The sequence below is a fragment of the Lissotriton vulgaris genome, chromosome 1_1 (assembly GCF_964263255.1).
Source record: "Lissotriton vulgaris chromosome 1_1, aLisVul1.2, whole genome shotgun sequence".
Classification (NCBI taxonomy): Eukaryota; Metazoa; Chordata; class Amphibia; order Caudata; family Salamandridae; genus Lissotriton; species Lissotriton vulgaris.
In genome coordinates, this window is record NC_141685.1 from 467995232 (window position 1) to 468021862 (window position 26631).

Here is a 26631-nt window from a genome sequence, read left to right on the forward strand (position 1 = left end):
GGTGGCACCCCAGTCGGCCAGGCAGACCTGGTACTCACAGATAATTGAGATGGCACAGGGTGCATCCCACAAGTTCGGTAAAAGGAAAGACTTACTCTCCATGCAAGATGGAGAAGAACTACACCCAGAGCCAGAGAGCCTCAGCATAGCACCATGGCTCCTGAAGACATAGTTTGCACACCAGAAGTTACCTGAGAGCACCTTGCAAGTACTACGAGAGGCAAGGAGACCTAGCACATGAAGGTGCTATGTGGCAAAATGGAAGAGGTTTACACAATGGTGTAGCAAGAAAAAACTGCACAAGAAGATGACAAGGGAATCAACGGTGCTAAGATATCTCACGCACCTGCTGAAGGCAAAACTAAGTTCATCCTCACTGAGAGTAGACTTAGCGGCGATAGTAGCCTACACAAGAGGAGAAACCGGGAATATTTTCTTTACATCACAGATAGTGAAGAGATTCCTGGAAGGGGCAAAAAGGATCGCACCACTAAAGAGGATGCCGCCACAGGCATGGAACCTCAATTTAGTCCTAACAGAACTCATGAAAGCGCCCTCTGAACCCATTCATAAAGCCTCACTACAAATGCTAACAATGAAAACATCCTTCTTGGTGGCAATCACCTCGCTGCGCAGGTGAAGCGAACTACAGGCGCTAATGCTGCAAGAACCCTACATCCAAATACACAATGATAGGGTGGTTATGAAAACTGACCCACAATTTATGCCAAAGGTGGTGTCAAGGTTCCACATCAACCAGACAGCGCAAATACCAAGCTTCTTCCAGAAACCGGACACAAGCGGAGAGTCAGCACTGCACACTCTGGACGCTAGAAGGGCAGTAATGCACTACATAGAAAGAACCAATGAACACAGGAAAACAAAACAGTTCTTTGTGTCCTTCGCAAGCAGTTTCCTGGGTAGACCAGTAACAAAGGGAACCATCGCACAATGGATCGCACAAACTATACAACTCTGCCACAAGCAGGCAGGCCAAGAACTAGCAGAGGGGGCACGAGCCCACTCTACCCGGAAAAAAGGAGCAACAATAGCCTTCCTGGCTAACACACCCACAGACATATGCCTGGCGGCAACATGGGCTTCAGTGCACACGTTCACTAAGCCCTACTGTGTGGATCTACAAATTAACAAGGAAGCACAAGTAGGACAGAAAGTGCTTCAATATATATTCAACAACCAACGATCATCTTCCACCCAGCCACCACAAACCTAACAAACCGCTACAAAGTCTATGCTCAGCATAGTGAATCCAGAAAGATTCACAGTGCCCACAGCATCAAAGGCGAATTTGTAGTGAATTTCCTACACTGGGGAAAAATAAAACGGACAGCTTTCACTCACCAGGGTTTATCAAACCTCTTTTATAGGGACCCTGCTTATATTTAACACCCCGTCCCCCTTTCCCCCACCACGACCACCACCCCTGGAGCAACTAAGGCAGACCTTGGGGCGATCCACAATGTAAAAATAAGATATATTATCACTTTTAAAGTGAATTTTAAAATGGGGGAGGTTGGGGGGCTCAGAAAGACTGTTGAGTCCTTTTAGGGTTGGAAGCATGGCTATGCCCATGGTGGGGAAACCCCACTCCTATATATTATTTTCCCTGGCATCTAGTGGGCTTTCTGCCATGATGGCACGGGGCAGATTGGGTGTAATAACTCGCAACTGCCCCCTCGGGGGCAGAAAGACTGAGTTCTGTTTGGTGTTGGGCTATGCCGCCACACCTTTATTTTTTTTTTTTATAATATTTTCCCTGGCATCTAGTGGACTGAAAGACGCATTTATTTTAAACTAATTTTTTGTTTACATATAACCTAAAACTATAGCTGCCAGGACATAGTACATCAGAAGTAGACAATTGTCCATGCACTATGGTAGTACAGAGTAAACGGATTAATGGTGTAATTCTGACATGTCCAGCGAGAGTGCACAACATATTGTAACATAGCATTTGTCCTATTCAGCTATCAACTAACAAACCCCATCACCCAACTCCCCCATCTTTGGTAGAATTCTATACTGACCAGTAAGATCTTGAGTTCTCCCCTGCATGTCTTTATCCCTCCCAGGCGGCTTCCACCCTCTGAATCCTCCCAAAAGACTTACATTTTGGTGGGGTAGGTGAAGCATAACCCCTTGCCTATGGGGCCACTCCCCAATTCCTGGTGTCTAGTGGGTGGATCCCTGCTTGGGGATCGCTCTCCTGTGGCAATCCGCAAGCAGGCATCCACTGGACAAAGATACCATTGGAAAGATACAATTGGAAAGGGGATTTTCTTCCAAGACAATCAGCTTGGTGGGGGCTAAAATATGCCCCTAATCCCTAAGCACTGATAAAGTGAAATACCTGTGCATTATTCCGCTATCTCGTGGTTGGGTCTGGAATAGACTTATTTTTTTTTCCAGCCCAAGTAGGGTGGGCGTCGCGTACCACCATTTGGTGTCCTCTGTGAAATCGGCGCGCTTCCCGGTGGAAGCTCCCTCCTGTGGTTGCCATCTTCAGATTATTTTTTACGCCGTTGGGTCTGGTTCGTCAACGAAGGAGCTCCAGAACTTTGGAGACAGAATCACTGGAAAACCTACGAAAATCACCAGGCAAACTTAGTGACCAGAGGACCAGTCAACTCAGGGGGACGACGAAGAAGAAGAACCAATCCTTCGACGTACCACGAACTATGCACTCACAGGGGACCCCCTGAGCACCGTGAGGGACAATGAGCACCTCCATCGCTCTGAGACTTGGGCCTCTCCAGTGAAGAAGAGGATAACATCGCCGAAGGGTCAGAAGACTCGACGGACGTAGAGGTTGAAAACCAGAAGGCGTGAACCAGGAGTCATCGACCCTTAGACCCTCGACGGACACTCTGAGTGAATACAAATCCTCTCAAAAAGGGGCACAGCTTTCGAAGTCATCGACGCTAACAGCCGCACCCAAAGATGAACTGCCCATTGAATCCTTGGCTAAGGACTCCCACCCGGCGAAGAGCCTGGAAAAGGCAAGGCCGTAGAAAGCGGTTCCAGAAAACGAACACATTCGACGTCGAGGCAAGAATCCCAAAAGCAAGGCCCATCGTCCATGCCAACGACCGGGACATAGTCGGCGACCGCGAAACGAAGGCCGAAAAATCTCGACGCCGAATAAGTGCCCCAGATGGACCGGAGAAGGCGAAGACTCTAGACCGAAATGGCGAGTATTCTCCAGAGAAAGAAGAATTTTGACAACAAAATGAGCCGGTACATGATTCCATCATAACCTGTGCTCGAGTTCAAAGCCGAGAGCGGCGCTGAGGAACTCCAGCCGCCGAACACTCCAGAACCCGCGAGGAGCAGGTAGAAGAAGACCTGTACTACTACGGCAAGGAGGAAGAAGAATCGTACCTGGCCAAAAGATCTTCCGTAGCAGGATCTCAACACCTAATCACCAGAAGAGGGTGGTAGAGTCCTACCCTTCGAAGCCTTTGCCGCCAAACAACATTGGGATGTACTATCAAGTCATAAAGAGGGCGGCAGAGATAGACGAGGTGAAGCTGGAAGAGGAAAAACCTCAGGCATGTTTCCTGCTGGAAACACTTTTGCCAAAACAAACAAGGAGCCAATTTTTGCCAATGCTTCCTAGTGTGCTGGACCAGGGAAGGGAGGCTTCCAAAGAACCAGCTATATGCAGATCTGTCACCCCAAGGTATGAGAAAAAATGCAAGCACTCCTCACAGGACCTCATGTACATCAAGGTGTCAGTACCACCTAACTCCATCATCGCAGCCACGGCCAGAAAGAGAGCCAACATCCCCACAAATACTGGACCATCTCCTGACAAGGAAAGCAAGAGGATGGAGTGCGGCAATAAAGTGGTGCATCGCAAACTCCAATGCCGTCATCAATAGGCATGTGTATCAACACTGGTAGGAGGTCGGAGAACTACTCAAGCACCTACCAGACTAATACCAGAGGAGGGCCAGCCACCTGGTAGAGGTGGGGAAAAACATGGCTAATATGTTTGAAATCCACTGTAGACACAGCGGAAACATCAAGTAGACAAATGATGATAGGGGTAAAGGAGAGAAGACATGCCTGGCTCCTTATCTCTGGTTTCAAAGCCGAAGTACAAAGTAACATCCTCAGCACATCCTTAAATACTGAACAACTGTTCGGCAACACAGTCAACGAAAAATTAAACCAGCTGAAAAAGGAAAATGAGACTGCAAGGTCATTGGGAGCCCTGCAATTCAGGGGGATGAGAAGGAGTACCTAAAAGAAGGCCAGCAGGCAGGGGTAACATCCAACCGGCCACATCTCACCAATCCTTCAACCAAGGCTTCCAAGGAGGAAACCAGGGTCTACAGCAAAGACAGAAACAGCAGACATGGTAATACCAGCCTAGAGGCCAGTCCTTTCGTTGGCACACCAGAGGACAAGGTAGCACATCCAGAGGAAGTCAACAGCCCACCTCCAAGTGACTTCACAAAAACTTCAACTCACACCCAGCCAAAATCAGCAGGGGTGTGTCGTATAACAAAGAAACCAAAAGATTGTCAGTTCCTCCAACATGCAATACCAGTAGGAGGCAGGATAAAGGACTTCCTCTAGGAATGGAAGGAGATTACCACAGACAAGTGGATACTAATCATCATAAAACACAGCTATTGTATAGAACTACAAGGACATCCCCCACACAGAAAACCAAACAGAAAGATTCGCTCAAGAAGAGAACTATCACAATTGGTGCAGGAAACAAAGGAACTTCTAGACAAAAGAGGTACCAGCACATCATAGAGGGAAGGGGACTGCTCCACTTTCTCGTACCAAAGATGGACAAGACGCTACGTCCTATCCTCGACTTAAGGTACCCAAACAAGTACATAAGAACTCAAAAATTCAAAATGACAGCACTACAAGAAGTAATTCACCAGATACAACTAGGGGATTACATGACAACAATAGATCTAAAGGATGCGTACCTGCACATACCATTGAACAGAAACACAAACACTAAGGTTTGTGGTAAAGGATTTACACTACCAGTTCACAGTGCTAGCCTTTGGTCTGAAATCCGCGCCAAGGGTGTTCACAAAATGCCTGGCAGCAGTTGCGGCACACTTGAGGAGACCGGGGATACATGTATACCTGTATCTCAACGACTGGCTGGTAAAAGCAAGCTCATACGACGCCTGCAAAGAAAACACTCAGACAACAATACTATGGCTGTCAAAATTAGGGTTCTCCATCCACTGGGAAAAATCCTCTGCAGAACCAGAGCAGGTGAAAGTCTTCTTGGGAGCAGAGATCAACACCGTACAGGGCAAGGTGTTCCCAAGCACAAAGAGGACTATGGCAATTCTGAAGGAGACACAGAACTACCGCAAGGGGCAAGCTCTGACAGGACGGTGGGGAAAATAATGGGCATGATGGCGTCTTGCATACACTTAATCCCCCACATCGGACTACATATGAGACCGTTCCAGGAATGGCTTCAACAGCAATGGTCACAGGCCACAGGGAGTACCTTGTGGTTGTCATGCAAACAATACATCAAGAGATGACGTGGTGGAACAAGAGAAACCTAACTCTGTGAAAACCATTCACACAACCAGATCCATCAGTGACCATCACAACAGAAGCATCCCAGCTGGGATTGGGAGCGCACATGAACAACCTCAAAGTGAGAGGATTGTGGAAGCCACAAGACACGGTCAAACACATTAACTATCTAGAACTAAAGACAGTCTTCCTAGCGTTGAAGGCCTTTCAGGAGCACCTATACGGAAAGAGTTTTAGGTCAAACTGACAACATCACAACAATGTTCTACATAAACTAGCAGGTAGGTACTCACTTAACAATCCTGTCATCACTAGCACAGGACAATTGGAAATTGGCTATTCCGAAACAAATAGACCTATTAGCAATACACCTCCGAGGTAAGGACAATGTGGAAGCGAACAGGCTGAGCAGACAGTTGTCAGCAACCCACGAGTGGGAGATCAACCATCAGGAATTACAGAAAATATTTAACTAATGGGGGACACCGCAAAACACCCCAAAATGCCAACACTTCGCATCGAGCCAAACGTGCAGTCAATCTCTGGGGAATGCCCTATGGATAAGTTGGTCAGGGACATTTGCCTACACTTTTCCACCGATACCACTGCTACACAGGGTATTGAACAAGTGCAGAGCCAGCAACATGACGCTGATTCTAATCGCACCGCAGTGGGCCAGACCCACCTGGTTCTCACAAATAATGGAAATGGCGCAGGACCCAGCTCACAAGGTCCCAAAAAGAAAGGATCTGCTAAGCATGCAAAACAGAAAGGTGTTGCACCTAGAGCTGTAGAACCTCAACCTGTCAGCATGGCTCCTGAAGACTTAGAGTTCGCACACCTCAATCTGCCAGAGAGCACCAGAGCAGCGTTGGGGGAGGCACGAAGACCTACCAGAAGAAAATGCTACACAGCCAAATGAAAGAGATTCTCGCTATGGTGCGCCAAGGAGAAACTTCCAAACAGGAGAACAAGGGAATCCACAGCATTAAAGTACCTAACTCATCTACTGCAAAACAAGCTAAGTTAAACCTCTCAGGGTGCACTTAGCAGCAATAGTAGCGTACACAAGAGGAGAAACCGGGAGAAGTTTCTTCACCTCACTAGTGGTAAAGAGGTTTCTGGAAGGGGCAAAAAGAATAGCACCCACCTAAGAGGGGACCATCACCAACATGGAACCTCAAAGTGGTACTGGCGCAACTAATGAAGGGGCCGTTCGAACCGATGCACAAGGTCACACTCCATATGCTCACGCTGAAGACAGCCTTTCTAGTGGCGATCACTTCACTACGTAGGCAAAGTGAACTGCAAGCACTCCCATTACAAGAACCCTACTTGCAAATACAGAGCGACAAGATTGTAATGAGAACGGACCCACACTTCTTACCAAAGGTGGTTTCTAGGTTCCACAATAATCAATCTATCCAAATTCCAAAAGCCTACAACAAGGGCAGAAAGAGGATTACACACACTGGAGGCCATAAGGGCAGTCATGCATTACATAGAACGGACAAAGGAATGCAGGAAGACAAAACAACTTTTTGCCTCCTTCGCCACCAGTTTTCTGGGCAGACCAGTAACCAAGAACACTATTGCAAGGTGGATTGTACAAACAATACAATACTGCCACAAACAAGCTGGACAAGAATTGCAAGGAACTGTGCAGGCTCACTCAACAAGGAAGAAGGGAGCCACCCTAGCGTTCCTAGCAAACACACCTATTCAGGACATCTGCCAAGCAGCAACGTGGGCATCTGTGCACACTTTCTCTAAACACTACTGTGTGGATATTCAAATGAATAAGGAAGCTGGAGTGGGACAAAAGGTCTTACAACACATATTCAGGAATCGGAGCTCCTCATCCACCCAGCCACCACTTACCTAGCAAAAAGCTACAAAATCTATGCACAGCATAGTGAATCCAGAAAGATTCATGCTGCAAAACGAATAGTTTCTTTACGGTCAGTGTAGTTTTGCTGCTTGAAGACTTTCTGGATTCACTAGCGATCCCACCCTCCTCCACCAGAAGGAGGTGCCAAGAGGAATGGGTTTCATAGACTAACAACAACACTCGAACAGGAACAGAAAAAAGAATCCGAAGATGGCGACCACAGGAGGGAGTTTCTGCCGGAAGCGCACTGACGTCACAGAGGACATCAAATGGTGGTACGTTGACGCCCACCCTACCTGGGCGGGAAAAAAAAAATACGAACATTCCGGACCCAATCACAAGATGGCGGAATAATGCACAGCCTAGTGAATCCAGAAAGTCTTCAAACTGCAAAACTACACCGACAGGTAAGAAACAATTCGTTTACAGACAGGCCTCATCAGTGGGGTTTGGTGTTACCAATCCAGAGAGGAGCAACCAATGTTTTTCTTTTCTCAACACGAACAAAAGCCTCATACCTGCTTGTTCTTCAGATGTTTTAACCCCTTCGATGCTGTTGACGGAACGGTTCCGTCATGCACTTCGGTTGAGCTGTGCGGATGTCGGAACCGTTCTGTCATGACTCCGCCCGCGCAAGGTGGAGTCAGCATGGGCGGGGAATTCGCGCCGCAGCGATGCGGTTAATAGGTAAGAAAAGTCCGACATTATAACTCTATTCAGCTCTTCAGACATACACCAGTAAGGTGCTCTATTCAGTAATATTTTATTGTAATGCATGTTGTGCAGTTTTTCATTGACACAGACTACATGTTCCCTTTCTCTCTTTCCACCCTTACATCCTTATACCATCTACTCTTCTCTGCTGCCATTCCTCTTCTTCCTGTCCTCTCGCCTCCTTCACTACCAACATTATACCAACATTATACTGTCATCTAACTAGTGGCTCTCTCCTCCTTTGCAATTCTAACTTGTGTGCAACACTTTCTCCATTTCAGAGGATGTTTAGACTTAATTGCGTGAAATTAGCTGCTTTTCAATTGTTTAAGGGTTGCTTTAATTTTCAAAACAATACTGTTTCACTACTCTGGCAGTCTATGCACTGCCACAACACTCATGGATAAAAGCATTGGAAGAGCTAGTAGGTCTGGTTTTAATGTGATAATCTATTCATTCACAGAAATGCACACATGCTGTTTGCATGTGTTAGCAAGACTCATTGTCTTTGCCAATGCTTTTTCAGGTTGCGTTCGTGTATTGCTAATGTAGTGGGGTTTTTTCAGTTTTTATTTTTTTTTTGTGCTGGTGAACGTGAAGTTTTGATTTGTTTTGTTCTGGTATAATAGTGGGGTGGCTCCAATTTGGATTTGCACCAGACTTACTCAAGTCAGTCAGGCAACTGATATACCTTTTTTTTGTATTGCATACTATGGAACAAAAAAGGTTTTCAGCAAGTGGCAGTGGTGTGGCAATTTGAAGGGGCGCCTTTGTTGGGTGTTTTGGTATGGACTTCTGTTGATCAATATGCTGGGGTGGTCCTAGGTGTGAAGGATCAGGGATAACTATTTAGATTGCAGACCTTAAGTGTTCCAAACAGAGTCTGCCATGTTCACTAACTAGCTTGTACTTATGTTTGGTGTCTGGTTTGTGAAGAGAGAGCCATGTGTGGCTGGGAAGAGATCATGTAGTGCAATCTCCAACAAATTCGTGTACTGCATAGACGTTACATTTGGCACCCAGTTTGGTAAAGTTCTGTTAAGGAATGTATTTTGGTTCAGCCAGTTTGTTAAATGAAAACTGTCATTACAAGTTATTTAGATTTCACTCTTGGATAGTCTTCTCCAGTATCGAAGGGAAAGCGATATGTGGGATCAAAGTAAACACAAGTTAATAAACTCTTACTTCATTTAACTCTCAGGCCATTTATCTTCTTTATGACTTAATTATATAAATGAAGAGGAGGAATCTGTGGTTTGCGCTGGAAAAGGCTGCAGATGAGGAACATTATATCACCCCCCTCCCCCCCACCCCCAACCATATCTATATCCGTCCCTCCATGTCCAAGCTCTTCTCGTTCTCTTGTGACAACTTCTTCCTCTCTCCGGTGATCTTCAACATGCACATGGCACCCCTTGGTATCTTACTGACTGGCAGGGATGTCAAGCTTTATCAGTGTGTTAAAACCATTCCACTCTACTTGAAGGTCTCCTCTAGGCAATAGATTAATTTGTGGAGGATCGCATTGCTACACTTCAAGCACAATAGTCAAATTTTCTGACAGGCAACCCACACCTCACCCTCAGACGTGCTTCCTACAGTCCCCGCCAAGTAACAACCCCTCTATTCGTCCTAAGTATCTGCCCGCTCCCCACGTCATGCTTGTTGGCTCCCCATTCTTCTCCTGAGTGTCAACCAAGTGGTGATTAATTGAGGGGGATTTGCCCCTGGCCCTCGGCACTCAGGTTCTCACTCCAGGTATGTCACAGATTTTCTCTTTGTGATGCTGTCCCAATCTTGGATCAAAGTATTAAGCTATCCTGGACATGTTTTGCTCTTTCTAGCCATCATCACTAAAACGTGTCTATAGCTACAGCGGCGATCCTGAATCAAGCTGGTCACAATGTCTTGTTTGTGCTTCTATTCATGGCACTGTTCTTCTCTAGCACTTATCTGTTTTTCTAATTATTCTGAATATCTGCCAAGCATTTATATTTTTATCTACTGTAAAATAAATTAGATTGTGTTCAATCAACGGCAACCACAAGTTTGACTTTCTGCATTAAATATGGACATCATCACTGGATGATTTCTCAACAGTGTTAAATACTTAGGTATCACCATAAAGGCTAACCTCTACCTCAGCACTCAACATGTCACCAATAATGTCTGATGCACCAAATAAAGGCCTTTCGTGAAACTTTGGAATGTTATGCAAACACTGATCCTATCTTTTTTAAACAGAGGTAACAGATTGCTGGTTGGTACCCTTGAGACACCATTGACCTTCTGGAGGAATGCCCACCATACTGTTGCCTTTCAGTTTAAAGGTCTTATAAAGTATCATAGAATCACACCTACATTCAGGGAACTCCACTTGCTCCCTTTGCAACATCTTGAAGACCAGCTGTCATTGACGAGGCAGTCAGTTCATGCACTTTATTAGACCTGGTTACCAAGATTAGGATTTCTACTGGATCTTGCAACACCCACAGCAGACGCATCATTGCCAAACTTAAGACCTGAAAATGCAGAAAGGAAATGACTAGACGTGAGACCTTCTGCTATGTGTGAGGATCTAGACCTCCATACTATCTCCACCTATAAATCTCCTAATGTACATCTCATAACTCTGACTGTCCAGAACCATAGTTCCCCTAAACTCCTAAAGTGAATCTCTTCTATGTACCGTCTTTTCTGCTACAAGAGCTAGCTCTATAAAAGCAGCGGTCTCAAATGACTAAAAGTATACTTATATCTATGATGAGGAACATATGCCTATTAGAATAAAGATCAGACCATAGTTTGCCAGGAATGGGCATGGAATTTAGGACAATTTGAGGGTAATCTTGTGTTGTCTTGTGCTTACAAATTGAAATACTGATAAAATGGGGGAAGTTCTGTGCTAATCGTTGGCGACCAGTGACTATTTAAAGGACAGTTCAAGAGTGAGATAGATTGGTAGTTTAAAACTGATTGGTAACCACTAATCCTGATGTTCGAGGCATGTGGGCTGCTGAATTCATATGTGTGCATAGATCGCCGCTTAGTGTTGGTCCGTTTGTATAAAAAAAATTATACAGCATTAAACATTTTGGTTTCATTGCCCTAATCTAATGCAATGTAGCCCCTGCAAGGCATCTTTTTTTGTTTGAACTCTTTTTGCAACTTTTAACCTTCCTTTTGAATGTATCTTAGTGGCTTATATTTATTTTAGATATGTATTTTCATTTGAACATTTGTAATAATTTACAAACTAAATATGGACAAAATTGCTACATGATGCAAAAACCAACAACAGTGGTAGGGTTTGGCACATAGTCAACAGTATAGAGAACCCAATGGCTCCAGGAATAAATTCTCATAAAACGAAGGACGCCTGGGCAAAGTACTTACCGCACCACTTCAACAGGGAAGCAGGCGAAATTTCACCAGTGCGCCAACACAACTGGCAGCCTCCAAAACACCAAGGTCTGGAACTCGCTCTCCTCTTCTCAAATAATCAGATTGCGAATAGAATCTCGAAAAGCTGAAAGGATGGAGCGCCCAGGCCCAACGGTTTACCACCTATTATTTATAAGCAGGATCAAAGGACTGGGCTAAAGCTCTACTACCCCTTTTTAGGTCGAAGCCTGCGTCGCAGCGCATGCGCTGTCGCAGGCGAGAGTTCTAGTAAGCAAGAAGAGGCATGAAACCACGCCCCTTCTGCCATTGGCCGGCCTCGCGAAACGGAGGCCTGCCATTGGACAATGCCCATGTTTGGATGATTTGTCCGCTATACTCCCTCCTTTTGAGGGGTCCGTGACCTGACTTCTGGTGTCGCAAGCAGATTTCCAGAAACATTGCCATGGCAACCACGAGGCCGGTCACGGAGTCCTGGAGGGGAGGGATTCATTAGTTGTTTCCGGGAAATTTCATGTTTTTTTTATAGCCTTTTTGCAGTCATTCCTGCGCGTTCCTCGGCGGTGGAGGGGGTAGGGGAGAGGCGGTCTTGGTTTGTATATACAGATATGATAATCTTATCTTTATTTGGATTGTCGCGTGTAGTTTTGACCCTCTAATTTAAACCGTCATTTAGACCTCTTATCGTCAGTGGGTGAAGTAATGCTACTCGGTCTGGCATTTTCATCGACTGTCTGTTTGTTCTACAGATTTGTGGTAATGCTGGTGGTTCGCCTTCCTGTTGGTGACTAGAAGCAGTCCTTGCCTTACGGTGTTTCCTGGAACACAGCTGCGTCACATTTTAAATGATGGAGTCAAACACATGCCTCCAATTTAGTCACCCCGCCCCCCCACCACCTTGTTTGTGCCAAAGTGTACGGAGAGAGCAACAGAGTCGGGCCGGAGGGGCCGAGGCCTCTCTGAAGGCCCTCAGTCGAGATACCGCCGACTTTCTGCCTCACAACTTCCTCTGATTATAGTGTTGTATGCATCTTAAGTCAGCATTAGGGCGCTTTCGAGTTCGACTCTCCGAATGCTTCTGCATTGCGACAAATTTCTCTTTTGCAGGAACAAGGAGCTCTTCTTTTGGGTTCGATCTGGGGGTGAAATGTCACTCTCCCCACAAGGTCTCTTCCAGGGATTAGCAGTTCTGGTTGAGACGAACGACCAGAGGGCGAAAGCTGATGCCGATCAGTTTGGGCAGACATCTGATCCTGGCAGGAACGTCCATAGGAACCCCCCTCACCTCCCTTTCCACGGGCCCTGGAGAAAATAACAGAGAAAAGCGGTACGAGGCGCAGAGACACAAGGGAGGGTTGGAGTCTACATCACAGAACTGGAGTCGGAGAAACCCAATTGAGGAAGGTTCAGCCGCACAAGAGACAGTGAGAGGAGGCAGAGAAAGAACTGAGGTGCAGAGGGGTGAGCGGGAGAAAAGTAGGGTGGCAATGGAGGACAGTGTATGCTAAGTGGAGGAGAGAGGATTGGCCAGACAAGAGAACAGGACAAAGGGGCAGAGAGAGTGAGGCTTCCCAAGTGACTGTCCAGGGCAGTGGGAGCCCAATATAGGCAGGACAGGGCCTGCTTGGTCGCGAGGCCTCACAAACTGCGCCAGTCGCTGCACAGGTGCACACAGGTCGTGTGGCCACCACCCTTTGGCACTAGAGGGCCTTCAGGATATCACCCGACCACTGTGGTGTTTGAGGTATTATCAGGTATAGCTGCATTCCCAGGCACGTCCACCCCTCCATTATCACCAGGGGTGAGTAGGTGAGAGTCTAGGCCATGATCGCAGTCTGGCTCCTGCGGGCCCTGCTCTACCCACCACCACCCTACCCACCACCACCAAACCCACTGCCACCACCATACCCACCACCCTGGCCACCACCTCCACCCGACCCACCACCACCAAATCCACCACCACCAAACCCACCACCACCAAACCCACCACCACCCTTACCCACCGCCACCCTCCACCCCTACCCACCGCCACCCTACCCACTGCCACCCTACCCACTGCCACTATACCCACCAGCACCCTACCCACCACCACCAGTTGTAGGTGGTGGTGTTGGAGTAGTAGGTGGTGGAGTAGGAAAAGTAGGAGTAGTAGTAGTAGGTGGTGGAGTAGGAGTATTTGGAGTAGTAGGTGGTGGAGTAGTAGTAATAGTAGGTGTGGAGTTGGAATAGGAGGAGGAATAGGTGGAGGAGTAGGAGTAGTAGGTGGAGTAGTAGGTGTAGGAGTAGGAGTAGGTGGTGGAGTAGGAGTAGTAGGTGGTGGAGTAGGAGTAGTAGGTGGTGGAGTAGTTGTAGGTGGTGGAGTAGTTGTAGGTGGTGGAGTAGGAGTAGTAGTAGGTGGTGGAGTAGGTGGTAGAGTAGGAGTAGTGGGAGGAGTAGTAGATGGTGGAGTAGTAGTAGGTGGTGGAGTAGGAGTAGTAGGAGTAAGGAATAAGAGTAGGAGGGGTAGGAGTAGGTGGTGGAGTAGGAGTAGTATTAGGTGGTGTAGTAGGAGTAGTAGGTGGTGGAGTAGGAGTAGTAGGTGGAGTAGGAGTAGTAGGTGGTGGAGTAGGAGTAGTAGGTGGTGGAGTAGGAGTAGTAATAGTAGTAGGTGGTGGAGTAGGAGTAGTAGGTGGAGTAGGAGTAGTAGGTGGTGGAGTAGGAGTAGTAGGTGGTGGAGTAGGAGTAGTAATAGTAGTAGGAGGTGGAGTAGGAGGTGGAGTAGTAGGTGGAGTAGGAGTAGTAGATGGAGTGGGAGTAGTAGTAGGTGGTGTAGTAGTAGTAGTAGGTGGTGGAGTAAGAGTAGTATATGGTGGAGTAGTAGTAGGCAGTGGAGTAGGAGTAGTAGTAGGTGGTGGAGTAGGAGTAGTAGGTGGTGGTGTAGGGGTAGTAGGTGGTGTAGTAGTAGTAGGTGGTGGTGTAGGGGTAGGCAGAGTAGGAGTAGTAGGTGGAGTGGGAGTAGTAGGAGTAGCAGTAGGTGAGTAGGTGGTGGAGTAGGAGTAGTATGTGGTGGAGTAGTAGGTGGTGGAGTAGGAGTAGTAGGTGGTGGAGTAGGAGTAGTAGGTGGTGGAGTAGGAGTAGTAGATGGAGTGGGAGTAGTAGTAGGTGGTGGAGTAGGAGTAGTAGGTGGTGGAGGGGGAGTAGTAGTAGGTGGTGGAGTAGGAGTAGTAGGTGGTGGAGTAGGAGTAGTAGGTGGTGGAGTAAGAGTAGTAGTAGATGGTGGAGTAGTAGTAGGTGGTGGAGTAGGACTAGTAGGTGGTGGAGTAGTAGTGATAGTAGGTGGTGGTGTCGGGGTAGTAGGTGGTGGAGTAGTAGTAGTAGGTGGTGGAGTAGGATTAGTAGGTGGTGGAGTAGGGGTAGTAGGTGGGGGAGTAGGAGTAGTAGGTGGAGTGGGAGTAGTAGGAGTAGTGGTAGTAGGTGTTGTAGTACGAGTAGTATGTGGTGTAGTAGTAGGCGATGGAGTAGGAGTAGTAGGTGGTGGAATAGGAGTAGTAATAGTAGTAGGTGGTGGAGTAGGAGTAGTGGTAGGGGGAGGAGTAGTAGTAGGTTGTGGAGTAGTAGTAGGTTGTGAAGTAGTAGTAATAGAAGGTGGTGGAGTAGCAGTAGTAGTAGGTGTAGTAGTAGTAGTAGGTGCTGGAGTACGAGTAGTAGGTGGTAGAGTAGTAGAGTAGTAGTAGGTGGTGGAGTAGTAGCAGTAGTAGTGGGTGTTGGTGGAGTAGTAGGAGTAGGTGGTGGTGGAGTAGTAGGTGGTGAAGTAGGAGTAGTAGGTGGTGGAGTAGGAGTAGTAGATGAAGTGGGAGGAGGAGTAGGTGGTGTAGTAGGTGGTGGAGTAAGAGTAGTAGATGGTAGAGTAGTAGTAGTAGGTGGTGGAGTAGTTGTAGGTGGTGTAGTAGTAGGTGGTGGTGTAGGGGTAGTAGGTGGTGGAGTGGTAGTAGTAGGTGGTGGAGTAGGAGTAGTAGGTGGTGGAGTAGAAGTAGTAGTAGGTGGAGTGGGAGTAGTAGGAGTAGCAGTAGGAGTAGTAGGTGGTGGAGTAGGAGTAGTAGGTGGTTTAGTAGGAGTAGTAGGTGGTTTAATAGGAGTAGTAGGTGGTTTAGTAGGGGTAGTAGGTGGTTTAGTAGGAGTAGCAGGTGGTGGAGTAGGAGTAGTAGGTGGTGGAGTAGGAGTAGTAGGTGGTAGAGTAGAAGTAGTAGGTGGTGGAGTAGAAGTAGTAGGTGGTGTAGTAGTAGGTGTAGTAGTAGTAGCAGTATGTGGTGGTGTAGTAGTAGTAGTATGTGGTGGAGTAGTAGGTGGTGGAGTAGGAGTACTAGGATTAGTAGTAGGTGGTGGTGGAGTAGTAGTAGGTGGTGGAGTAGTAGCAGTAGGTGGAGTAGTAGCAGTAGGTGTAGTAGTAGTAGTAGGTGGTAGAGTAGGAGTAGTAGGTGGTGGAGTAGGAGTAGTAGGTGGTGTAGGAGTAGTGGGAGTAGTAGTAGTATAAGGTGTAGTAGTAGGTGGTGGAGTAGTAGTAGTAGGTGTTGGAGTAGTAGTAGGTGGTGGAGTAGTAGTAGGTGGTGGAGTAGTAGTAGGTGGTGGAGTAGGAGTAGTATTAGGTGGTGTAGTAGGAGTAGTAGGTGGTGGAGTAGGAGTAGTAGGTGGAGTAGGAGTAGTAGAGGGTGGAGTAGGAGTAGTAGGTGGTGGAGTAGGAGTAGTAATAGTAGTAGGTGGTGGAGTAGGAGTAGTAGGTGATGGAGTAGTAGTAGGAGGTGGAGTAGGAGTAGTAGATGGAGTGGTAGTAGTAGTAGGTGGTGTAGTAGGAGTAGTAGGTGGTGGAGTAAGAGTAGTAGGAGGTGGAGTAGTAGTAGGCAGTAGAGTAGGAGTAGTAGTAGGTGGTGGAGTAGGAGTAGTAGGTGGTGGTGTAGGGGTAGTAGGTGGTGTAGGGGTAGTAGGTGGTGGAGTAGGAGTAGTAGGTGGTGGAGTAGGAGTAGTAGGTGGAGTGGGAGTAGTAGGTGGAGTGGGAGTAGTAGGAGTAGCAGTAGGTGAGTAGGTGGTGGAGTAGGAGTAGTAGATGGTGGAGTAGGAGTAGTAGGTGGTGGAGTAGGAGTAGTAGGTGGTGGAGTAGGAGTGGTAGATGGAGTGGGAGTAGTAGTAGGTGGTGGAGTAGGAGTAGTAGGTGGTGGAGTAAGAGTAGTAGTAGATGGTGGAGTAGTAGTAGGTGGTGGAGTAGGACTAGTAGGTGGTGGAGTAGGACTAGTAGGTGGTGGAGTAGGACTAGTAGGTGGTGGAGTAGTAGTAGTAGGTGGTGGTGTCGGGGTAGTAGGTGGTGGAGTAGTAGTAGTAGGTGGTGGAGTAGGATTAGTAGGTGGTGGAGTAGGGGTAGTAGTAGGTGGTGGAGTAGGAGTAGTAGGTGGAGTGGGAGTAATAGGAGTAGTGGTAGTAGGTGGTGTAGTACGAGTAGTATGTGGTGTAGTAGTAGTAGGGGATGGAGTAGGAGTAGTAGGTGGTGGAATAGGAGTAGTAATAGTAGTAGGTGGTGGAGTAGGAGTAGTAGTAGGGGGAGGAGTAGTAGTAGGTTGTGGAGTAGTAGTAGGTTGTGGAGTAGGAGTAGTAGTAATAGAAGGTGGTGGAGTAGCAGTAGTAGTAGGTGCTGTAATAGTAGTAGGTGCTGGAGTACGAGTAGTAGGTGGTAGAGTAGTAGTAGGTGGTGGAGTAGTAGCAGTAGTAGTGGGTGTTGGTGGAGTAGTAGGAGTAGGTGGTGGTGGAGTAGTAGGTGGTGAAGTAGGAGTAGTAGATGGAGTGGGAGGAGGAGTAGGTGGTGTAGTAGGTGGTGGAGTAAGAGTAGTAGATGGTAGAGTAGTAGTAGATGGTAGAGTAGTAGTAGGTGGTAGAGTAGTAGTAGGTGGTGGAGTAGTTGTAGGTGGTGTAGTAGTAGGTGGTGGTGTAGGGGTAGTAGGTGGTGGAGTAGTAGTAGTAGGTGGTGGAGTAGGAGTAGTAGGTGGTGGAGTAGAAGTAGTAGTAGGTGGAGTGGGAGTAGTAGGAGTAGCAGTAGGAGTAGTAGGTGGTTTAGTAGGAGTAGTAGGTGGTTTAATAGGAGGTGTAGGTGGTTTAGTAGGGGTAGTAGGTGGTTTAGTAGGAGTAGCAGGTGGTGGAGTAGGAGTAGTAGGTGGTGGAGTAGGAGTAGTAGGTGGTAGAGTAGAAGTAGTAGGTGGTGGAGTAGAAGTAGTAGGTGGTGTAGTAGTAGCAGTATGTGGTGGTGTAGTAGTAGTAGTATGTGGTGGAGTAGTAGGTGGTGGAGTAGGAGTACTAGGATTAGTAGTAGGTGGTGGTGGAGTAGTAGTAGGTGGTGGAGTAGTAGCAGTAGGTGGAGTAGTAGTAGTAGGTGGTAGAGTAGGAGTAGTAGGTGGTGGAGTAGGAGAAGTAGGTGGTGTAGGAGTAGTGGGAGTAGTAGTAGTATAAGGTGTACTAGTAGGTGGTGGAGTAGGAGTAGTAGTAGTAGGTGGTGGAGTAGGAGTGGGAGTAGGTGGTGGAGTAGTAGGAGTAGTAGGTGGTGGAATAGGAGTAGTAGGAGTAGTATTAGTAGTAGGTGGAGTAGGAGTAGTAGTAGGAGGAGGAGCAGTAGTAGGTGGTGGACTAGTAGTAATAAATGGTGGAGTAGGTGTAGCAGTAGCAGGAGTAGTAGTAGGTGCTGGAGTAGTAGTAGGTGCTGGAGTAGTAGGTGTAGGTGGTGGAGTATGAGTAGTAGGTGGTGGAGTAGTAGCAGTAGTGGGTGGTTGTGGAGTAGTAGGAGTAGGTGGTGGAGTAGGTGTAGTAGATGGTATAGTAGGAGGAGTAGTAGGTGGTGGAGTAGGATTAGTAGGTGGTGGAGGAGTAGTAGTAGGTGGTGGAGGTGGAGTAGTAGTAGGTGGTGGAGTAGGAGTAGTAGTAGATGTAGTAGGAGTAGGTGGTGGAGTAGATGTAGTAAGAGTTGTAGGTGGAGGATTAGGAGTAGTATGTGGTGTAGTAGTAGGTGGTGGAGTAGGAGTAGTAGTAGGGGGAGGGGTAGTAGCAGTAGTAGGTGGTGGAGTAGTAATAGAAGGTGGTGGAGTAGGAGTAGCAGTAGTAGTAGGTGTAGTTGTAGGTGCTGGAGTAGTAGTAGGTGCTGGAGTAGTAGGTGGTAGAGTAGAAGTAGGTGGTGGAGTAGTAGCAGTAGTAGTGGGTGTTTGTGGAGTAGTAGGAGTAGGTGGTGGAGTAATAGTAATAGGTGGTGGAGTAGTAGCAGTAGTAGCAGTAGGTGGTGGAGTATGAGTAGTAGGTGGTGGAGTATGAGTAGTAGGTGGTGGAGTAGTAGTAGGTGGTGGAGTAGTAGTAGGTGGTGGAGTAGTAATAGTAGTAGCTGGTGGAGTATGAGTAGTAGGTGGTGGAGTATGGGTAGTAGGTGGTGGAGTAGTAGCAGGTGGTGGACTAGGAGGAGTAGATGGTGGAGTAGGAGTAGGTGGTGGGGTAGGATTAGTATGTGGTGGAGTAGGTGTAGTAGAAGTGGTGAAAGTAGAGTAGTAGGTGGTGGAGTAGTAGTAGGAGTAGTAATAGTAGTAGGTGGTGGAGTATGAGTAGTAGGTGGTGGAGTAGTAGCAGGTGGTGGACATGGAGTAGGAGGAGTAGTAGTAGGAGTAGGTGGTGGAGTAGGATTAGTAGGTGGTGGAGTAGGAGTAGTAGAAGTCGTGGAGGTGGAGTAGGAGTTGTAGGTGGTGGAGTAGGAGTAGTAGGTGGTGGAGTAGGAGTAGTAGGTGGTGGAGTAGGAGTAGTAGGTGGTGGAGTAGGATTAGTAGTAGGTGGTGTTGGAGTAGTAGTAGGTGGTGTTGGAGTAGTAGTAGGTGGAGTAGGAGAAGTAGTAGTAGGTGCTGGTGAAGTAGTAGGAGTAGTAGGTGGTGGAGTAGGAGTAGTAGGTGGTGGAGTAGGTGTAGTACAAGTAGGTGGTGGAGTAGGAGTGGTAGGTGGTGGAGTAGTAGTAGGTGGAGTAGGAGAAGTAGTAGTAGGTGGTGGTGAAGTAGTAGGAGTAGTAGGTGGTGGATCAGGAGTAGTAGGAGTAGTGGTAGGTGGTGTAGTAGGGGGTGGAGTAGGAGTAGTAGGTGGTGGAGTAGGAGTAGTAATTAGCATTTCTTACGGACTATTTATTTTATTTTAGAGGTTTTATATAGCGCTGGCTGGACCCGGGGGCATTTTGTGAGCCAGACGGTCAAAAAAACAGGGACCCCAAAACATAACAGTATAGTATATACACAACATATAAGTCAACATATGGGGGACTTCAGGAAGATAAATATGGGAAGACAAAAAACACCATACTGTGGAGAAAGTGATAATTATAATACATAAGGCACAAGATTAAGAAGAGCGCTGGGAAAATAGGGCAGTCAGGAAAGGGAAGATAGTGGTCAGTTAGGTTGATAAGGAAAGGGTGGGCAGGGCAGTAAGTGGAGGGGGTTGGAGAGGGATGATGAGGGCTGAGGGTTGACGACAGACAGGGGTGCAATGGAGTGCGAGGGAGGGGATGTGATGAGAGGAAGGGCGGTTGGGGCTAGTCGCAGTTCCTATACCTGGCGTGTCACGCAGTTTGTTGCTTGCTTACCCTCTGTTAAACAGGCATTTACAATGCAATAGGTCTCATAGTTAAGCAAATTTGAGCTACTCGCATTGTAAATGTATATGCCTTTTATTTACATATTTAAAACCAAACCCAAAATAAAAGGCCTAGCCATTTACAATACTACCCTAATTCCCTTACCTTTTATCTGCATATCTTCCCCTTCATTCTAATCTAAATACTCCATCAGTACAACACATCTTACTCACAAACATATACAATATATGTTGCCCTCTAACAAACACATATAGTTTACAGTTAGACACAATAAGTCTGTATATATCACATTAGGCCATTTAGTACTTTTATTTAAAATTACAATTCATTTTCAATATGTTTAAAGAATTTAAAACTACACTCAAAAAATTATGTCATTTACAATATCAATAGCTCTAAATAATGTCACTGCGAGACCTATTGCATTTTTAATGCTTGTTAATAATATCTTGGAAGCTGAAAAAATTCCAGGTTCTTGGATGGGATCAATTATTTCACAGATCCACAAGAAAGGTAGCAAGATTGATCCGAAGAATCAGGCTCATCTGATTAATTGACATCGAGGCCAAATATTACGCGGGCGTTCTATTGGATGAACTCACGGTGTGGGCACTGGAAAAAGCCCTAATTACCATCAATCAAACAGGCTTTCAAAAAAGCATGGGGACATCGACAAATATTCTTACTCTTTCGCTTTTATTAGATGCTACCAAAACGATCAACAAGCCACTATTTGTCTGCTTCATCGATTTATAAAGCTGCTTTCGACAGCATTGATGGGGAAAGCTCTGGGCAAAACTCTCCGGGTCGGAAATTACTCCAACCCTCCTGAATCCGTTAATTCTACTCCACTCTAAGTCATGAGTCCAAATTAAGCTGGGGGCCGGGGACTGTCTGTCAAGGAGAATACCAACCTCCAAAGCGTTGAACCAGGGCTGCGCCCTTGCCCCAACTCTGTTCAACCTCTTTGTGTCTGATCTCTATTGAGTTGGATAACTGTAACCATCATGCTCCGAATCTGGGCGGTTTAACACTTTCAAACTTAGTGTGCCGACGATCTGATACTGATAAGCCAAACTCCAGTTGGCCTGGAGCACCTGATAAATACTACTAGTAACTTCACAGACAAAAACGGGTTAAGTATAAACCTTGAAAAATCTAAAGTCATGGTATTAAACCAGCAGAGTAACAAACATCTACCCCGGTGGATGTTGGGGGGCGACGGTTGACGTATACAAGTATCTGAGAATAATCTTCAACAGGAAGGGCACGTACCTCAAACAAAAAGCAGCTATCGAAGGTAGAGGGACCTTATTGGCAGTTGCATTAAAAAACATCAAGCACAAAATAACATGCCCCAATCTTCTCCCTCTACTAGAAGTGCTTCGAGCTAGGCTTACCTACAATCACTTATGGTAGTGAATCGATGAGTGAGACATGAGCACTTTGGATAAGCTGGTCTCCAAGGCCGTGAGAATAATATTCACTTTCCCATAATACACTTCGCCAGCACAAATAAGGCTAGAGTTCGGCCTCCAAAAGCAGCAAATAACACGGAACGGTGCCTATGCCAAATGCTGGCACAAAATAAAGGAAGCTGAGCCCAGCAAATTGAACTCACACTTATGGACATAGATGACAAGGAAAAAAGGCAGTCCTGCCATGGCCTACCTTCAGTAAGCAATAAGGCAACTTGCTTTAAAGGACATATGGAAAACCAGTATGCCCCACAAAAGCTTCAGGGACCTTGTAAATATATCAGTGAAGTTTGTATCCCTTGAAGAAGACAAAGCAGCACTAAGCAGGAGGGCCCACGGATGGTTTGTAATTCAGAGTTATTCGAGGTGCAAGTCACAACCCTGGGAACAGGCTTCTCGAGACTCATGAAGGAAATTTTTTGCTTCTGCGGTTGGGAATCTTACCCGTTAAGAGGCACCTCCCTCCATGGAAACGCACAGACACAACTAATCATTGCAGACTATGTGGTGACGCCAAAGAGGATGTCTTACACTTACTATGCATTTGCATGGGCTTAGACTAGGAACGAAGACTGCTATTGAAGCAGCGTCTGATCGAAAATTCGATACGAACATGTAGGCAGGCGGTGAAGACATGATTCAAGGGAAGCTTTGTGTGGTTGGCCTGCAGCTTTGTCCACTTTATGAGCGCAGTAAAAACAAAGCTAACCCCAGCAGTACTCTAACAAGTCGATCCTCAATCCAGGCCCATCGATTTCTGAGTTTCTCACTGGAATCCTTCTTAAGAGACCTACTGTGGTACCTACTGTTTACGACTACTGTTCCTTGGGATTTTAAATAGTTTTTCTTTTTCTTTTTTTGTGGGTCAGTAACTGCGACATAAAAATTGCTGATTGTAACTGTTAAATATGTACTTCTGGATGGCCATCTTTAGTCTTCCATGCTAGTTCAGTCATGACTCTTAAGGCCAATTTTATAGAAACTTGCACTGCCTTAGGAATGTTTTAGGAGAATGGTCTCTAAATCTGACACTTTGCACTTTTTTAGGACATCCATCGCACCTTATTGCTCGTACTGTAGGCCAGTTTTTACACTCTCCCTGTAATTTTATGGAAATATTGTAATTTCTTAAATGAAATCTAATGAACTTTTCTAGTACAAAATGGGTTGTTTTATGCACTTTGCACATGTGTTTTACTATGTAGCTGATTGCAAAGGTTTTTATTAATCACGCAATAAAGAGATTACTTACTCGTTTACAAACTGATTTTTCTGTTTTTTAGGTCTCTCTTCCAATGGTCTGTTGGAATTGTCGAATAAAGATGAAATAAACATGGAAGGATTACATTCAAATGGCCCTACTTGTGGTAAAAAGGAACATCTTAATGCAAATACCAATGGCCATGACAGTGGAAATACCAGTAACCACAAAAAAATCCATCTAAATACAAGAAATGAAAATGATTTTGAAGAGTCAAATGACAGATCTGCAAAGAGACCAAGAATTGACAGCAATGGTAAAGGAAGCTCAAACTCACTGGAGTTTTTCCAAGGAGCAATTTCACACAGAACATGTGAAGAATTAGATACTTTAGATGGCTGAACTTTAAATGACTTTTTATTCCATGGAGAGAATCTGGGAAATATGAAAATTTTCAGGGTTGATGGGCGACCTTAACACTAATCAGTGACTTTACATTTGTCAAACTTTGTGTACATGTTTTAGTTGTTAAAGGTATTTGTGCAACAAGTGAGTGGTAGTATTCTTGAATTAAAAGCTGCCTATAGCAAGACTATTTATTTTGACCGCTTTCCCATTCTAATGGTAGAGTTCCGAAGATGTAAACCATGACATTGTTTTAAACATAGCAGTTTGTTTAGGCTTCCTTTATGTATGAATGTTTATTTAATCAGTGTAGCATTCTGTTTAATTCTTGTATAATAATGACCTTTAAGTACATTTGCTTCTCATATAGATTTAGTGTAAAATTAAGGAAATCCCATGAATCCTGAAAGTTATATTGGCCTCATTTTTATATATAGAATTTAAAAAAATAAACCAAGTCAGGTTTGTATATGTAAATTGTTGACATCAATGATGTCTTTCCATATTCCTATCTGGGCTTAAGAAATACATTCAGTATTTTTCCAGATTTCTTTGTAGCCTTTGAAAGATTTTTTTACAGTACTTAGTCTTGATTCAGCTGTCATTTCTTAAAACAAAACCTGTATAATTGTTTTTCTTAACATGTATATTTGGTAAGCTTTTTATTATTGGAGGACATTCTGCCAATTTATCATTGAAAACCATTTTTGTCATTACAAACAATCCTCTTTAGGAACGTTGTCAGTGTTTTTTTGCTTTTTGTGTTTTTGCAGTCAACTGCCAACCACATTTCTTGTTCTGTGCTCGGAGTTGTGATGAAAATTAGGATAGTGCAACTAAGCATCACTCTTACCACTTTGTTTGTATTTAAGTTTAAAATTGGATGAGTGTCAGTTATTTTTCACCTTTACACTTGTATACAAAAAATCATGGATTTCAGCTGTCCCGTTCTTAACATAAATGGAAGAGTATAATTTGTTTGGATGGTTTGGTTACAGTGGTAACTATTGTCTCTTATTTTACAAACTGAAATTCGGATATTAAGGTTTACTTAATAGTAAGATTCATATGCATCATAAGTTAAATATACTTGGCAAGAAAAGTGCACACAGTAGCTCTTGAAATTTCCCTTCAGTCTAATCATAGCGATATGTTTGTGTATGCTGTAGATTCTTGCCTCGCTAATGACCAAGGCAATATTATAGGGTTTTCTGAAACACAAAGGACTTGCTTAAAATAGCTTACAGATACAGAAAAATTCTGTACACCAATGTAAATCAGTGACACTTTTTAACATCCTGTATGCAAAGCTGAGGTTAGTGCAGCCACTAGTCAGCGTAGAATACAGGAATTAATGAATGTGGTTGCCCTACATTTTAAGCTAATGGAATCACACAGCAGGGACATAAACGTGTGCACGCAAACCTATTAGGGGTAAAATTGCAGTATGGTGGTTAATAGCTCATATGCTGAGGGCTAACTTCGCTGATACCTGTTCTTTCCTGAAATGATACACTCTCTAGTACATAATATCAATGTTTATAATTAAAAGCTATTTAGACCCTGGAAAAGGGCAGTATTTAAATTACTGGATCCAAATATTTATATTGACTACGAGAATGTTATTAATGTAGTTGTTTATACATTACAGCTTCTGGATATTGCTTCCTGATTCGTTCTCATTCCCGTTAGTTGAGACAGTAGTACCCCTAAAACATAACTACACATGTACTTCTTTGTGTTGGTTTTAAGTGCCAATCAAAGGAAAAAGATTAGGTGATCGAAAATTGTCTAAACCTGCAGTTATTTTGGTCCACATTGTCCTCCATAATGCATCTTCATTTTTTGTGATTTCATACCAAAATAGTTACACTCTGGATTTGACATTTTCACTTAGCAATGTTAATTTTCTGTTTTTAAAGTAGTTAAGAATAACTACTTCCTCATTCTTCATCCTGTGAAAAATCTTTCATTGATCTACCAAAGTAGCATTGCTTTATGAACATTCTATTTATATCTTTTCTGGTCCTCTTTTTAAGATCCAAAGTATGGTAGCCTTATATCAAAGATGGTCTTTCGAAAATGTTTCTTAACCAAGATTGTTTAGTGTTTTTAAACCTTTTGCAACTTGTAGTCAGATAACTATATTTTGAATTTATTTTAATGCATTTTGTGAGGTGGTCGTCTGCTTACAGGCACATTTTATAGGAACTTATTTTAATAAAAACATTCTCAGGTTTCTTTGCAGACTAGAGCATGGTACATGTTTTAGAAATTTAGCTTGAGTACTAAAACTTGCCTTTTCATGTATTCTAAGAACTAAAAATCAAAAGAAGACTGTACACATTCCATTAATTTCAACAACAATGCAATTCTTGCCTATCGCTTATGAATATTTAATTGTAACTAGCATTTTGTTTACATGTGTTGTACGCAATATGTGGTTTGTCATTGTTCAAAATGAAGCCACACGAATTTAAGTCATTGCACTACTAGTACTATTTGAATTTCTGTTGTTATAGCTTTGGTATTTTAGGTAAACATTCAGTATTTAAAACACTTTAAAATGAGTTTAACTGGCTCACAAGTACAAAGCCACTGCTTTCTTCTTGATACTCTGCATTTTATCCAACTTAATCATGGTTTCTCCATGTCAAACATGTCCTGTTTCATGAAGTGCTTTCTGAAAAGTTCGCCTGGGTTTTAAAGAATTCAGTAACCTATTTATAAATGCTTTGCACATCTTTCTATTAAAGTAAAAATAGCATTTCAATGAACAGTGGTTACGAATCGGATTTTATAAGTCTTTTTAAGCATCGTTTTGCACTGTTGGTATTTCCTCAAATATCCCTGCCTAAATCTTGTCTGCAAATCTTGGAAACATATTAAAATATTTTTTAAGAAAAAACACGGTCTTTGTCATTAAGATTTTCTGTCAATTTTTTCCATACACCAGGAACTTTAGTGTGTGAAATCTAGACGTAGTTTCTAGAAAGGAGGGTCGGATTAAGGGCTGGCTGTGAGTGCATGTGTTTTCCTCCTGAGTGTGTAATAAATGCCATTTAAAATCAGTGAGTTTACATATGCTTATACTGAAATATTTCTGTTCAGGCTTTCTCATAAATATTAATATTAAAGGGCTTCAGTACATGAGAGAGTGTACTTGCTCAGTGGTACATTACAACTGACAGATTACCCATTATATGCTCATCAGTTCAAGCCAAAATTGCTAATTACAACCTTGGTCCCCTGGTCCGAACGAGCTTCTGCATTCTTTTTATATCCAATGCAGTGCAAGTAAGTAAACTCCGGTATACCACTATGCACTCCTGCTACAGGTGATCCCAGAGTCATG

The 26631-nt window shown here is 44.6% G+C and overlaps 1 protein-coding gene across 7 annotated transcripts in view; it reads left to right on the forward strand.

Moving 5' to 3' along the window:
• The window catches only part of MIER1 (MIER1 transcriptional regulator), a 396268-nt gene extending 370084 nt beyond the window's left edge, over positions 1 to 26184 (forward strand). For all 7 annotated transcript variants that reach the window (XM_086953817.1, XM_086953835.1, XM_086953836.1 and 4 more), the window contains one exon: positions 22954 to 26184. In XM_086953817.1, the coding sequence (XP_086809943.1) occupies positions 22954 to 23273 (320 nt within the window). In that variant the 3' untranslated portion in view covers positions 23274 to 26184. The remainder of the gene's footprint in view (positions 1 to 22953) is intronic.
• The last annotated feature ends 447 nt before the right edge of the window (positions 26185 to 26631 follow it).